Source organism: Nymphalis io, chromosome 17 (genome assembly GCF_905147045.1).
Source record: "Nymphalis io chromosome 17, ilAglIoxx1.1, whole genome shotgun sequence".
NCBI classification, from domain to species: domain Eukaryota; kingdom Metazoa; phylum Arthropoda; class Insecta; order Lepidoptera; family Nymphalidae; genus Nymphalis; species Nymphalis io.
In genome coordinates, this window is record NC_065904.1 from 6,455,539 (window position 1) to 6,473,313 (window position 17,775).

Sequence of the window (17,775 nt, forward strand, 5' to 3'; positions counted from 1 at the left end):
GAATTCAAAACAGATAAACTAAATGGAAATCTATTAGATTGTTACGTTATGTAAATGAATAAGAGTTGGTATTTTACTTTCTTATCTTATTTATTAATGTATTTTTCTGTATTTTATGCAAACAATTATTATATTATTTTTATATTTCTAAATACGTTGTGCAATTGGTATATATTTTTATAATCAACCATGATATCATAATCAACAACGATATTAAAAATATAAAAAGTTAACATCTTTTTACAAGTATGATATAATTGATAATCAATAATTAATAGTTATGTTAAAATATTGTTAAGGGCATATGCCCTTATACGAAATTACGAAACATAAATTATATTGACTTTAAAAATATGCTCTAAGCATTACAATATTGAGTCTAACATTTTGCAATAAAATTAAAATTTCGAGATAATTAACACTCCGTAAAACTTTTTTTTTCATTTTCACATTATGTCATACGTGACGCGTGTCGTTGTCAATCTTAATTTGTCAAACCCTATCTGTCACAACACAGAATAGGTACTTAAATTTTATCTTGATATTTAAAATGTATATATCATGTTATCCGAAAATCTGTAGCACAATTTATTAAGTTGCTGCTCGGGTCGGGTGTGTGCTGAAGACACATAGAGAATTATAGGAAAAAGGAATTAATATGGAGGAAAAATATATATTATCTTTAGATATAGGTACTACAACAATTAGGTCGGTTATTTACAATTCAAAAACAGAAATCGTAGGCAGGGCTGTAGATCAGGTATTTATATTTCCTTAATTTAAATTGTAAATAACTTTTAATATATTTTAGTCCTATATTTATTTACAGCACATAGATTGAATAAATTATAATTTAATAATCGTAAATGTCATAAAAATAGTTACGACGTGCAAATTAATTATATAAATTTAATTTAAAGAGTATCTTTTGATTTTGTCATTCAGTAATTAAATTATACAATTAAACTATATATATAAGATACATATAAGAGGACTACCATTTATTTTTTTTTTAAATATTAAATTATTAACAGACCTTTCTTGTTTGAGTGTATAAACAATAATATATGTTTTTTTAATTTAAGGTAACTCTTCACTATCCCATTTCTGGCTATGTGGAAATTGACCCTGATGAGCTATGGACCATTGTGATAAATGTTGTAAACACTTGCTTGCAAAGTAAGTTTTATGAAATATAAGAAGATTAAGAGTTAAATACAATAATATTCCTTCAAAAATAATAGCAAAATTTTTTTTTGGTTGGCTTAATAATTTATAATAATTGTCTTTTTAATAAATAATTCTAGTTTACTTAGCTATTTGAATTATCTTTTTTGTTTAGTAAAGCATCTAAATCTACAGGTATATTATATGATTTTATTGCTAATAGGCTAGAAAGGTTATTGCCGTTTCCGATTTCAGAAAGTACTGCCAACCATGGAGTAGGGGTTGTTATATTTTAGGATTACACTGGCTCTCTAACCCTTCATATAAGAATAGAATATAATATTTGCAAGTTGATATTTGCTGATAAATCGATGAATTATTATTATTATATTTTCGAAATTACTATGAAAGTAAGTTTTTTTTTAAATGTTAAATACAGTGTCACGGTAAAAGTGTTAATACTATTGACATATAACTTTTTTGTTCATGATCCATGATAGATTATATTTTAAATGCGGTGATAATTTTTCTGATTTTGTATCTATACATTATGAGATGTGTGTATTCATGTGCGTCTGCATGGACTTCTTCGTGTCCGTGAGAGTGCGCGTATGTCTTATGGACATGACGTAGTTTGTGCGAGTGCAATTGCATAGGCGCGTGTGCGTGTGTGGTTGCGGGTTCTTGTATGTGTGTTCACATATGCTTAGGCAAGTGTGTCTTTTGCTTCGCATATCTATCTTCACTAATTTCATCATATAAGTGAGTTTTTAATAGAAAAACTATTAGATAAAATGACTTTAGAAGTCCGTTAATGTAATGTTCCTACGGGCGGACCGAACACGCTTCGACCAATTTTCACATGTTAAAATTTAACAACTTTTTATACGTAACTACGTATTATATTAAGTAATAAAATATAAAGTATAACAATGCATACGTATACGTTCACGAATTTTAGGCAATATATAAAATCAGCCATTTACGTCAACTTGAGTCGGTCAACGATGGGAGACGCGTTTCTAAGAGGCCTGTGCACGCTTAGTTTTCACAGGAAAAAGGTAGAGGAAGGCAATGAATCCATTGAAAAAAATTTTAAACTTAAGTTTTTATTCAAGCAATACAATTAACAATAAAAATAAATGGCTTTTGAACACATGGGCACCGTGAGCTCTTGTGTTCTTTTCAATCCTTAAAAGGTAAATTAAGTGAAGACTTCTCTATCATATATTGCTATTGGGTCATTCGAGATCATCCTTTTCCTGGAAAGCTAATTGTCAAGCTGGTCGTATGTAACAAATAAATCATATTAAACTTACCTCAATGTTGAAAGAGTGGAAACTAGGTAACTCATGCCCTATTTATCCAAAAGGCGGTGTCGTACCTTAGGCCTACCCGTATTTAATATTGTTCAAAATAGTATAGTAGTATAATATTTATTTACTACTACAAGTTATAGAACTGACTGAAGATAGATAACACTGATAAGTTACTGGTGGTAGAGCTTTGTGCAAGCTCGTCTAGGTAGGTACCACCCACTCATCAGATATTCTACCGCAAAACAGCAGAACTTGGTATTGTTGTGTTCCGGTTTTAAGGGTGAATGAGCCAGTGTAATTACAGGCACAAGGGACATAAAATCTTAGTTCCCAAGGTTGGTGGCGCATTGGTGATGTAAGCGATGGTTGATGGTTAACATTTTTTACAATGTCTATGGGCGTATGTAATGTTACGATCTGATCATTCAACGGTCGTAATTAATGAAACTATAATAATGTTAAAACGAATTGTTGACTTAATTACGGTTTGAAATAATTTATAACATAACCGATACAAAGCCTTACTTATCTAGTGGGGCTTATACGCCGCTTTTTCATTTAAAACAAGTATTTTTACATAATTGTTTTTGTATAATCAGCTTAGTGTTCCGCTAAACCTTCTGACTGTTCCAAACAACCGCCATACCGTAAAGAAGTATTCTTTCTTAAAACAATCGAATCAAGTAATCGTTAATTACCTATTATTTTTAATAATTATCTGCGATGATTTTTCGTTGTAATCAATCGATGGATATATATTTTTCATTGGACTTTGCTCTTTCTATTCTGGAGAAAAACAATTCTTCGATAAAGCTACTTTAACGCAATAAGAAACATTTAAAATAAATCATAATGATTAAAGAAATAATAATATTAATATCCTGGGACATTTTTCACACACGGCCATCTGGTCCTAAATTAAGCTTGTACAAAGCTTGTACTACGGAAACCAGACAATTGATATACTACATATACTACTTCCTGTGTAAATACATACTTATATAGATAATTACACCCAGACTCAGGACAAACAGACATGTTCATGCACACAAATGTCTGCCCTGGGTGGGAATCGAACCCACAATTTCGGCGTGAAAGACAAGTATCTATCAACCACGCAAACCGGCTCGTTAAAACAATAATTATACTATATAAATATATATTACATATAGCCAATTTGGCTCAGGTGGTTGGCAAGGTTAGAGTCTTTCGTCCTAAATTTATGCTTAAAATTCATTGCAATGAAGCGCTGTGTTGGAATGAGCTACAAACCTTCTGAGCTGCTCTTTAAAAGAAGGGACATTATCCAGCAGTAAGACATTTACGTCCCAATACTGTTATTATAGTCTGTCTGTCCTGAAACTACAATCTAAAGTTTGGATTTAGTAAAACTTTGCGGTATTTTACTGTTATTACAAAAATAGCAAAATACCGTATAATATAGAATGATTTGTATGTTGAGAGTTGAAATATATATTTAAATGTTAGAAATAATTTAAATAAGAAAAATCTTTTTAGATGCAAAACTCTCAGCCGGTCAGATCACAGCAATGGGGGTATCGACACAAAGAGGTACATTCATAACATGGTCTAAGACTACCGGGAAACCATTTCATAGATTTATAACGTGGAAAGATCTCAGAGCTGATGAATTAGTGAAGCAATGGAATAACTCATTCTCTTGGAAGGTATTGTTTTAAATTAATTAAATCATTCGGTCATTAATTCAATATAAATACGTATGAAATGATTTTCAAAGTGACATTTAAAATTTCATGAATTCGAAACGAAACTGGTTAACAAAAACACACTGCAAAGTTTCTTGTAATAGTTGCCCTATGTAAAAAAGGATTTATTCCTATTTCGAAATAGTTAACATACAAGTACTTGATTAATTTATACACGTACCTGACTGAATACAATTGTTCTGTGCATACGGATATTAAATATCGTTATGTATTGTATATTATTATAAAAGCCGAGATGGCCCAGTGGTAAGAACGCGTGAATCTTAACCGATGATCGTGGGTTCAAACCCAGGCAAGCACCACTGAATTTTCATGTGCTTAATTTGTTATTATAATTCATCTCGTGCTTGACGGTGAAGGAAAACATCGTGAGGAAACCTGCATGTGACGAATTTCACTGAAATTCTGCTACATGTGTATTTCACTAATCCGCATTGGAGCATCGTGGTGGAATAAGCTCCAAACCTTCTCCTCAAAAAGGGAGAGGAGGCCTTAGCCCAGCAGTGGGACATTCACAGGGTGATACTGTATTGTGTATTATATAATTGTAAATGTTTCATAAAATTTCTTAATTTCAGCTTCTCAAATTTGGTGCTTATGTGTTGTATATTATATCAAGGAGTAACAGATTTCGTGCTGGGAGCGTGTTTAAATTCTCCAATAATCAGGTAAATATCTACACAATTACAATTTCTACTATTATTAACTGATTAATTCAATAGCTTTGCGAACGGCTTCGCTCGCGTCATAATTCAGAATGGCTATATACTAATTACCATGACCCTTATTTAAAAAAATGAAGGATTTTCTGACAAACTTTTATCCCTTAACATTTTAGTAGTTTAAATTTTCAAAATTCCTTTTGTAGTGGTAATCCGTAATAAAATGAAACCATAAGGGTTTCATTAGCAAGGCAAATTAGCATTTTCATGGTGCTAACCCCAGTAGTTTAGGACGTGCGTTAATATGTCAATCTTTTATATATATATAGATAATCATCGTTTGTTTTATTCAAGTACTTTATTGCACAAATATTTCAAATCAAACACCTCGTACTCAATGTGGAAACTTATTTAAATTATTTTTTTGTTGTCACACATGATCTCGGAATTTAACAACGCCAATACAAGCACAAAGTTAATCTCATCAGTACATATTATAATACAATGTAACGCCGTGTCGCTGTTGGAACGCGATAAACTCAAAAAATACCGAACGGTTTTTCATACGGCCGGAGTGATTGAGACAGATGTTACAAAAATATTTACTTAATCGGAACGTAATGAATAGTTAATACTTATAAGTTATAACACTATTTAATAAATAATAATATACAAGAGCCGTGATGGCCTAGTGGTTAGAACTAGTCAATCTTAACCGATTGGGGGTTCAGACCCAAGCAAGCGCGACTGAATATTTATGTGTTCGGCGGTGAAGAGAAACCTCCATCTCTCGAATGAGCATCTGCTACATTTGTATCCAACAACCCGCATTAGAGCAGCGTGGTGGAAAATAATATTAAAACAATTGGTCAATTAAATAATAGTCTATGCTAATAGTTGATTGCGAAATGAATGAACATATAAATTTATAAAACAATATTAACGTACGTCTATGACCCTAGATAAGCGTGTATTAAAAGTACATTCAAAGATTCAGTTCAACAGTCATTAGTCTAAGGTCGCGTATTCGTTGTGTAAAGTCTATTCAAACCACGAGCGGAATAAAGACAAATAAACAACTTTGACATCGACTTGACGCGATATAACTGGTCTATTTCTTGAATAATATGCTATTCACTATGGATTCGCGAAGTTGTAATCGGATATTTGCAAGTTTAATTAAAGTTGCTATTGCTGGTTTAGTGGAATCTCATATGTAATATGTAAATCTAAAGTTTGTTTACGTTTACTACTTTGTCGATTGGAATTTGAAAAGATATAAATTATGACGCAAAATTTACCATATAAACTCCTTGCTATTATAATAGCGAGCGTTTTGTTTTTTGATAATAATTTGTGTTAGTGTAAAATATTGTTATTATTTAAAAAAAAATTTTTAGTTATAATAGTAATTTTGAAGTTTTACTTGACAGTGGCTATAATATAAATTTAATATTTATATTTAAAATTTATTTTTTAGTTTTCAGTTATTTTATTTTTAGTTTTATTTATCAAAATATCAGGACCGAATGTAATAATGATTAATTTATCACTATTTTGAGACATAACAATAATAATATATTACACTTTTTTATTTTAACTTATAAATATCATGATAATTTATTACGAGAAAACATTGTAGTAAGTCTAAATATATCTACAAGGTATTTAATAATAACATTATGCCATTGCCAATAAAGTTGCTCTGCTAATTTGACCTTTATTACATTGGATTTTCATTTATTTTTCGTCGATATTAATATCACAGAACTACAATGTATGTAAATAGTTGGTTTATTTGCAGTAAGGTGATAAAAATATGAAGTAATAAAAGTTATGTGTCGAAATCTGATGGTTGTTAATTGATTTTAATTACTTGGTACACCCCATCGCGAAAGTATTGAATATGCTTTAGGTACATCCGAATGTATGAATGATGAATGGCTCTCAGCTATTTCACGTTTATTACATACAGTACAGTAACGGCCTGTTAATGTTCCACTGCTGGGCTAAGGCCTCTTCTCCCTTTTAAGGAGAAGGTTGGTAGAATACACATGTGGCATAATTTCAATGAAATTAGACACATGCAGGTTTCCTCACGATGTTTTCCTTCACCGTCAAGCACGAGACGAATTATAAACACAAATTAAGCACATGAAAATTCAGTGTTGCTTGCCCGGGTTTGAACCCATGATCATCGGTTAGGATTCACGCGTTCTAACCACTAGGCCATCTCGGCAATCGGTTTATTATTTAATAACGCATAAGTCAGATAATTTTTATTTTATTTTACAAATCTGCAATGGTTTTAGTTTCTGTTATGACTGAAAGCATTATTATGTTATTCAGGATGGAAAAAATATCAAAATTTCTTGTAGTTGGAATGTCCAAAATTGAAAAAAAATTGTGACGATTTCGACAGTTCTTAAAAAAATAAGTATCAAGAACTATTATACTTTCTTGTTTCGACTTTCGGACTTTCCGTATACATTTAATTTGTTTTTTACATAACATTAACAATATCAGATTTAATTAATAAAGTATTCTTACTGCACAAACTATAAATATACTTGAACACAGCTATTCAATAGCTTTGTATTTTTTTAAAAAGAACCCTCTTAAAAACTACCGCGTTTAAGGCCTGTTTTAATTATAATAATATAAAAACATGATTACAAAATGTTTTCGAGCCTTCTCTTTCTGGTAACTTCCTCCATCTAACTGTCTTTATAGAGAACGTAATCGTTTTTTAAATTTTCAATAAACTTAATAATTCTTGAAACGAATATCTTTTACCAAAATTTGCCTGTTATATAGATTACTTTACGTGAGATCGCCTTGGAATTTCATTTTAATAGTGATACTCTATTGTGACGCTGTGCCGTGATGGATCATTCCGAGTTCAAACCCGGACAAGCACGACTGAAGTTTCATGTGTTTAATTTCTGTTTGTGTTTATAATTCATCTCGTGCTCGGCGATGAACGAAAACTTCGTGAGGAAGCTATCCCGCATTGGAACACCGTGGTGTAGTGAACCTTCCCCTAAAAAGAGCCTTAGCTCAGCTGTAGGACATTTATAATCTGTTACTTTATTTTTACTTTACTACTCTGTTGGTACATGTGTGGAATAAAATTATATTATCAAAGGGAAAGTCCTTGTTACGCTTTCACGTTTTTACTGCTTAACCGATCATCGTGAAATTATGCATATACGTAGTCAAGTGTACAGAAAAAGACATAGTTACCTAGCATACCGACACACATTACAAGCGAGCGGAAACTAATATAGCTTACATTATTTATATATATATTATTTTTATATTATATTTATTTATATTATAACTTTACATATTATGCTTAAATTATTTAACTTATTATTACAAACAATGTTTGAAGGTTAATAAGAATAAACGGCTATGTTAAAATTTACCAAATTTTCCTTTAAAAACAAAATTATAATTTTTGAAATTGTTTCACCTTGGCTTTAAAAATATTTCCACTAAACAAATCTCAAATATAATCGGAAGGTATCATTATAAACATAACAATGAACATGTTTTTTTTTTTTAATTTGTATAATAATATACTCGTGGCAACACATTTATTATGCTTAGAAAAAAGTAATAATTATATAAAGTCCAAGTCAAACGTGCGTATTGAGAAATACTTGTTTTTATGAGGAAAATTTATTACTTTTATATCTCGTGGTCAATACAATTTTGCTACAACTGATAATATGCATTCCGTTTTGCTTACGGATGGTAGTATTGTCTACGAGGCGTAATTCAAAATCAATCGCGATGTTCATTTCGATTCATGGGTGTAGATCCAGCTTATCATAATAACTAAAGAGCCACTACTTTAACTTTGACAGTCCATTTCGTCTTCATCGACATCATTTAAATACAAAGGAACCGTTTAATTCGATTAATTCAAAATGTTATAATGTTAAATAATTTTTAAAATATCAAAGTACGAAACGTTTACGAGAACAACTTGGATAATCACATCGCTTAATACTGTTTCATGATATTTATTATAGAGCAAATTGTATACTTAAGTCACAAATGAAAAACACTAGAATAATTACGTTGATGAATATTCTCATAAAACATATTTTTAAAATTAAAAAAGTTAAGTTTTAAAATATTTATGTCAATAACAAAAACATTTAAATAATTTAATTGTTTAATACGTTTTAATGAGCTTTATTATTATTATTGAATTATGAAAAACTAACCGCCTTTTTGGGTTAGTGGCTAATTTATAAGGTCGCAGATCAACCCGTGTGTATACTCCCGTGCCTCGAAAAGCAAGCCTATCCTCTGCCTGAATTTTTACGGACATGGCGGATTCGCCCTCTCATCGAATCATGAAAGTATTCCCACCCAGTATACCCAGTTATTTCGGAGCTGACTCGTTACACAACGCTGACTTCGTCTTTCTAATGTCAAATTAATGACAACAGATAATTAAGTTTATAAGTAAGGCCGTGAGAAATAAGATTTTATAAAAACAAACTTAATATTTATTTCATTTACATATCTACTTAAAACATATTTTAAATTTACTGTATTAAAATACAATCAACTAAGATGTTATGGGAAGTTTTTTAATTGTATTATTATATTCTTATTACATTAAAATTTTAATATCGCAATCCAATATGATAATTTAAATAATTAATTTTATTCATTCTTTATTTTTTTAATTGCAGACGACATTGAGATTGTACTGGGCTCTACTTAACATACCTGAGTTGAAAGTAGCAGTTGAAAAGAATGACGCCATGTTCGGAACCTTGGATACTTGGCTGCTATATAAAATGACAGGTAAGTACAGTAAACTGTAGGATTATTATCGAACATAATCGTAATAGCTTGTATATTAATTCCGAGCTGTTATTGACTAAATAATATGAATCCTGTTTGAGGATATAAATGGTAATCGATTCATTAATTTTAATTATTTAAGTTAATAGTTTCATCATTCCACCAGAGTAACTACGGAGTTTCTTGTCTGTTCTTCTACGTATAATTTATTCTGAATCGGTGGTCGCTTTTAATTTAATTTTGGAAAATGACGATTTAAAAGTACTTGAATAAAGTATAGTATTGATTGGGCTCAACATAAATATTATATGTGTATATATGAATATTATATAAGTAATATAATAATCCTTTTATCCGATTTAAATTTGAAATGTAATATTTTATTCACTCTGCCACATTGGCTATATTCTATTTCGTATATTTATTTCATTGCCTGTTTATTATAATACTATTGTTAGTGTCTATAGTAAAAAAATGACCTGACGGGCCGGTTGGCGTGGTTGGTAGATACTTGCCTTTCACGCCGAAGGTTGTGGGTTCGATTCCCACCCAGGATCTGTCCTGGGTGGGAATCATTTGTGTGCATGACATGTACTGTTTGTCCTATGTCTGGGTGTAATTATCTATATAAGTGTATATTTACAAAAGAAAAATAGTATATGTAGTATATCAGTTGTCGCGTTCCATAGTATAAGCTCTGCTTAGTTTGGGATCAGATGGCCGTGTGTGAATAATGTCCCAGGATATTATTATAAAATTCTAAATAAATATTCTCTATAATTTGACATATCAGAACAATCGTTTCCCGGTAAACACTGATTTCTCTCTTTCTGACATTATTGATTTCACATTCGAAAGAAGAAGACACAGCATTGTATCACCAATTCGCTGAACAACGTTTATTACTATGGCCGTTAGACTTCTGAGCTAGATTCCGTCTACGCATGAAGGTCTTATTTCGTGACTAAATAGACATGATTTTCAGGAAGCAAGATTCATATGACAGACGTGTCATCGGCGTCAGCGACTGGTTTTTACGACCCTTTCACTATGAAATGGTCTAGTTGGGCTTTGCAATTGTTTGGAATACCATTAGCTGCCTTACCGACACTGGTCGATACTGCCGGCGATCACTTCACTAGTACTGCACCAGAAATATGGGGTCACGCGATACCTATACGGAGTTTTGTAAGTATATAACATAGCTTTCGCCCGCGGCTTCGTCCCTTTGTGAGTGGAAGGAGGTGATCGGTACCCTTTGTCCTTTTCTGAACCCCTAACAACTTGTATGCAACATTTCGTTATGATTGATTAAATATTTAAGAAAGCGTAACGAATAAACAGGCTTCAAACTGTATTCAATACCATATATATGTATATGTGTACACAGTGTAGAGTCAATATACTTTTGGTTTTGTTTAGTTTGTCTAAAGAACAGTTTTTGTCTATTGATTTCTAATATAAATATCCATAAATGGTTATGTTATCGAGTACATTTTTTTAAAGAACAATGTTATTTGTTTGTTCAAACCAAACATTTCGGCAATATCAAACAAGTCATTCGTATCGTCTGTTTATGTTGCTCGAATTTCCTATAGAGCAGAAACTTCTAAATTTATACCACTGATCATTGAAAACATTTAATATTTCATTTAACGAACGTTCCATGACAGTGAATAAAAAAAACTCCATATTGAATAAATTTTGTAATCATTTGAATGTATACAGTAAGTAGTAACCAGCAACTGACAAATATTTCAGCAGGTTAACTCCAGTGATTTTACACCTATTAATAAACGCCACTTATTCGCGGAACCTCTAGAATTTTACAAAAGATTCTTTATTTTTCGGGATATTTTAGTGAATATAATAATTTAAGTGAATTGATTCGTTTTTTTAAAGATATATAACCTGCGAATAATCATATGCATAGCGTACTTATCGGGTGTAATTACCAAAGTTTGTCGGCTGTGACTTTTTCCGGTCGTGTCGGATAGCTGGCCCATTGAATTTTAAGAGTGTCTCTATTTCCGTAGATATAAATATAATATGTACTGCGCAGATTAATATTGGCCACGATGGCCGAAAATGGTCAGGAGGACATCATCATCAGTGTACAATTGTGTGCAAACTGGCGGAGTCTATTCCTGAATATGTTCAGCACAAATCGATTCTTAATGAAAATATCGAATTTAAACCAATAAAGTATTTTACAAGTATTTTAGTTATTATTGTCTCCAAATAAAATCAATTGACTTTATTTTAGATTGCCGATCAAACAGCTTCAATGTGGGGCTCGTGTTGTTTTGATGTCGGCGACGTGAAGCTGACCATGGGTACTGGGACGTTCTTTAACATCAACACTGGTTCTGTACCACATGCGTCTGTTTCTGGACTATATCCAGTAGTTGGGTGGAGGCTGGGTGATGAATTGGTCTTCTCAGCAGAGGGAGCGAACAATGATACAGCTAGCATCATTAAATGGGCACAAACCTTAGGTATAATATAAAAAACGTTTTTTTTTATGGATAAACTTCTGCATAACTTGCTATTGCTTACATCACCAATGCGCCACCAACCTTGGGAACTAATATGTTGTGTTCCTTATGCCTGTTATTACACTGGTCCACTCTTCAAACCGGAAAACAACAATACCAAGTACTTCTGTTTTGCGGTAGAATATGTGATGAGTGGGTGGTACCTACACAGACGAGCTTGCACATAGGCCTACCACCAGTAAAATTCCTACCAGTGGAATCTACCTAGACTAACACAAAAAAAAATCGCCTGACAAACAAACAAATTGTACAGAAAACAAAAATTATTCATGATTTTTGTCATGGGTACATATTGTTAAAAAAAGTATAAAATATCAACATAAAGCCTATCCGAATGTTGTATTAATATTATAATGTAATGCATTTCAGGTCTGTTCGATAATCCCCAAGATACGGCTGAAATTGCCATGTCGGTGCCGGACACTGACGACGTATTCTTCATACCCGCGTTCAGCGGATTGGGAGTAAGAAATTTACGCTTGACATTTTAATATAACTATCGATTACAAATGTGTTTATTTCAAACAAGAAACTATTTTATAAATACATGATATAAATACCAGCCACCGTATAACGACTCCACCGCGGCGTCGGGCTTCGTCGGCATGAAGCCGTCTACGACAAAAGCGCACCTCGTTCGTGCCGTCCTCGAGTCGCTGGCTTTCCGCACTGCACAGCTGTATACCTGCGTCCGGGCTGAAACTTCGTACACGTTTAATAGTATTAGGTAAGAAAAATAAAATGGTTTCGCAATCGGCGACCGTCACAGCCTGTTAATGTCCCACTGCTGGGCTAAGGCCTCCTCTCCCTTTTAAGAAGAACGTTTGGAGCTTATTCCACCACGCTGCTCCAATGCGGGTTGCCTCACGGTGTTTTCCTTCACCGTCAAGCACGAGATAAATTATAATCACAAATTAAGCACATGAAAATTCAGTAGTGCTTGCCCGAGTTCGAACCCACGATCGTCGGTTAAGATTCACGCGTTCTAACCACTAGGCCATCTCGGCTTATCGGTGACGGTACCATAAAATATTCATCCCATCAAAAACATAAATGTGAAATAAGAGCCAAGTTCAATATTATGATATGTGCCTTGCTTGTTGAATTCAACGACAAATAAGTTAGATCTAAATGGGTGCCAAGTTCAATGGTCAGTCCTGAAATTTATTTATAACAGCATAAAATATTTTATAACAATTTAAAATGTCATTTCTTCTTATAACTTTATATATATATAAGTATGATGTCTATAATTAATTTGCATCTTTGCTAAACAATGCTAAACATTTTACTTTGTTACAGGCTAGATGGCGGTGTATCCAATAACGATTTTATAGTTCAACTAGTAGCAGATTTAACAGACCTACGTGCGATACGACCAGTAGAAGTTGAAATGTCTTCCCTTGGCTGTGCTCATATCGTTGGTTTACATTTAGGTAAGTTATAATTAATTTTTTAGAAACAAATTGATTACTCAAAAGTCATAAACATTACCTTTACCAGTTTAAATTAGGTCTCATATTGTTTGTGCTCAGGCAACCATCAGATATGAAATGTTACATTTAAATCACGTTCAGTTTCCGAGACGCAGACTAATGTCAAATTACAAATTTTATCTTACTTTGAATTGTCATAGGTCGATGGCAGACTTTAACGCAATAGGCAACCAATGAGCTTTCAGTATTTAGCCGGATTTAGTATATATCACTTTGAAATACTTTTCAGAAACTGACGGCAGTCGCACCGTTTATGTAAACTGGGAAAACAATAATAATTTTAGTATTGATTTGTGGCGTTTGGAATACAAATCGATTTATTTAGTATCTGCTTAGATAAAGCTTGCACAAAACTATACTTCCAAAGAAGGAGATTTATTTTAATTTTGGTTTAATTTTATACGTTTAACCGAAAAAGAGCTGAGAAGGCTTAGTGGTTAGAACGCGTGAATTTTAACCGATGATTTCAAACTCGGGCAAGCACCACTGAATTTTCATGTGCTTAATTTGTGTTTATAATTCATCTCCTGCTTGACGGTGAAGGAAAACATCGCGAGGAAATTCTGCTACATGTGTATACCAAACCACATTGGAGCAGCGTGGTGGAATAAACCCCTAACCTTCTCCTTAAAAGGGCGAAGAGGCCTTAGCCCAGCAGTGGAACATTAACAGACCGTTACTGTACTGTATATAATAAAAGTGAAATAGCTGAGAGCCATTCATTCATCAATCATACATTCGGATGTACCTAAAGCATATTCAATACTTTCGCGATGGGATGTGCCAAGTAATTAAAATCAAATTCAAATTTCGACACATAACTTTTATTACTTTATATTTTTATCACCTTGCAACATACATAAACCAACTATTTACATACATTGTAGTTCTGTGATATTAATTTCGACGTAAAATAAATGAATAATAATGGTCAAATTAGCAGAGCAATTTTATTGCATTATATAACACTAACCCCGCATTGGAGCAGCGTGGAGGAATAAGCTCCAAAACCTTCTCAAAAAATAGGAGAGGAGGCTTTAGCCCAGCAGTGAGACATTCACAGGCTGTTACTATATTAGTACTATACGTTTAACTACTCAAATAGGTTGCAATATATCTTATTTTTGCACCTGATTGCAATCAAAATAAAATTTACTGGTGGTAGGGCTTTGTGCAAGCTCGTCTGGGTAGGTACCACCCACTCATCAGATATTCTACCGCAAAACAGCAATACTTGATATTGTTGTGTTCCGGTTTGAAGGGTGAGTGAGCCAGTGTAATTACAGGCACAGGGACATTTTTTTCTATAAAAAAAAAATCCATCTGACCAACAATTACACAACATCGTTGCTTGAAACTCTTGTCAACAAAAAACCAACAACAAATGTTGTCAACAAAAAAGTTGCCAATTTAATACATAAATATATATATATATCTTCTCAGCTTGATCTCGTTTAATTTTTTCAGGTATATTCTCATCGAAAGAAGAGTTGAAATCGCTTCATAAAGTAGGTACCGTGTTTACGCCACGGCCTCAGGTTAAAAAGGCGTACGAAGTGACAATCGCTAGATGGGAAGACGCTGTAAAGAGGATGTGTGGTTGGTATTTAGGGAATAAGACAATTTCCTATCGAAACTCAGTACAAGACTCGAGCAACTCAATCAGACCTCAGAATAGTTTCAAGGTCACATCGATGAAGAAAAATGGACGATCCAAATAGCGGTGGCTTTTTTATTTGCTTTTATTCATCGCGTGCATTCCGATATGCAGATGATATTGGACATTCCTTAGTAGTTTTAAAATGTATTGTTGTTATATTTATAAGAATTTGACGAGATTGTAGATGACTTTTTAACGGGTTGTGGTTATATAATTAAGGTGGTCTGAATCGTTTTTTTAATGTTTGATTTTAATCGTATTATTTATAAATGAGATAAACTATTCGATTATAGTGCCGTATATATATATATGTGTTGAACAAATTGGACGTTCGCGAACGAAATTATTGAACGTTATTAGTTCATGTGTTAGGTATAAAATATCGTCGTAATTATACTCATTAAGCAATCCTTTGCCGATTGTAAACAGTGAAATACTGGCTTGTGTGTTTGTATGTTTTGTTATGAAACAGCATTGTTTCAACTCGTACTGGTAGGTGTGTATACTCGTCAGGGTAGCCTTAACATTCGATAGTCTGGCAAAACAGTAATACATACAATTCGATGGTGTGTTCCGGCTTGTGACGTAAAATTTATTCTAGAAAGAACTTAATATCCTAGATATATATTGGAAATGACTCCTTACAAAGTAAGTTACTTCTTACAAAGCAAGTCTGGTGACTACTTACCACCATATGACTGATTTGGCAATTTATGAATTACACACATATATATATATATATATATATATATATATATATGTATACAAAATTACTACTAGTACATAATTATATAGACAGATAGATTTTTAATAAATACATATTATATAAAGTTTGGTTCCTATATGTGTATGTAGCTTTATTATCTATTGATACATACATATACATATATATACATATAGATACATAGTTTAGACCCGAAATTAGTAAATAGTAATCAATATATGTATGGCATCACATAGCACTTTATAATTCTTTATAAAAATTAACCACCGCTTCCAAGTCTGGCTTCAAGTCAAAATGTAGACCATTAAAGAAAATCTATTTTTAATCTATCTACTAAGGTCACCACTGCCCATTAACATTGAATGAAGTACGAAAACTATTTTATCATTTTAATTAACTAACAACTATGGAATTCGACATGATATTATGTTTTTTTTTTTTTTTTGTATCTATAAACACAAAGGCCTACTCATCCTTTAATTGTTACTGATAAACAGTTTGTTGTAAGTTAAAATACGAGTAAGTACCACTTAACATTTCAATCGTTAAATTTAAGTATATCTAATAATCAAAATAATTCCGAGTCGGAAATTTCGATACTATATATCTGCCAATTTAATCCTCATTTATTGGAAACACGTATAAATACTTATTCATGTTCTAATTTCGACCTCTTTTTATAATTTTCAACAGCTTCAACCATGACATTTGATATTTTAAAACATTTAAAATTAAATTTATTTTCAGTCTTGCCATGTAAAATTTATTATTGAATTTAAAATAAAATAATGTTCTACGTATTCTTTATGTAAAAATTAGTAAGCAATAAAATGACAAGAATAAGAATTAAATTATTATATAATGGTTTGAACTCCAATTTAATAAATATATTGTTAAGGAATTCTTACAAATTGTATATTTGTAATATGGAGATTATTTATGTTATATATCGTCAATAAATGGCTTATATAACGCAAAAATATTTTACTAAAACTGGTATATTTCGAGATTAAACAAACAACAATTTTAGCTTTTTAATATAAGCATAGAGGTATTAAGTTTTAAAAGTAAACGTTACTTTACACTAATTATAGAAACGTTTCATTCGTTCATAATCGATTATTCATTCTATTCGTACACGATTTACATTTGTCCTTGAAATAAAAATAAGTGTGAATGAACGAATGAATACTAAAAATTAATATATTTAATGAAAACAGAATATGCAGCTTTAATAGATATACATTATACATGTATGAATATTTATAATTTTGTAAAAAAAATGTAGTTATTTTATATTTCCACGTAATAACGATTTTTGCCTATTAGGTTTTTCGACTTACATAAATATTATTTATTTACAAGTTGCTTTTTTAATGTTTTTTTTTATCGATAATTATATATAATATTTCATAATTTAAAAAATGTTCCTTACGTATTATTTTTATTATTTCGTGTAAAAATATTAGTTGCTGACTTGGCACAATTAAAAAAATATATTATTGAATCTGCGTAAGATAGGTGATAATGATATTATTATATAATATAATTAAATATTTTGACATAGGATTTAGTAAACACGAAAGCAGAGATAGAGGGAGACGATTG

The 17,775-nt window shown here is 31.7% G+C and overlaps 1 protein-coding gene across 2 annotated transcripts; it reads left to right on the plus strand.

The window, feature by feature from the left end:
- Window positions 1-507: 507 nt before the first annotated feature.
- Window positions 508-16,966, plus strand: LOC126774838 (putative glycerol kinase 5). 2 transcript variants are annotated; one of them, XM_050496469.1, is made up of 11 exons: window positions 508-760; window positions 1,086-1,179; window positions 4,005-4,174; window positions 4,813-4,902; window positions 9,615-9,729; window positions 10,715-10,917; window positions 11,996-12,227; window positions 12,657-12,751; window positions 12,851-13,014; window positions 13,590-13,723; window positions 15,251-16,963. In XM_050496469.1, exons 1-11 carry the CDS (start codon window positions 659-661, stop codon window positions 15,502-15,504), a joined length of 1,653 nt encoding a protein of 550 aa, XP_050352426.1. In that variant the 5' UTR covers window positions 508-658; the 3' UTR covers window positions 15,505-16,963. The 2 variants fall into 2 exon arrangements, with proteins under 2 accessions (XP_050352426.1, XP_050352427.1); XM_050496470.1 differs by having other exon boundaries at window positions 519-692; window positions 15,251-16,966.
- Window positions 16,967-17,775: the final 809 nt, after the last annotated feature.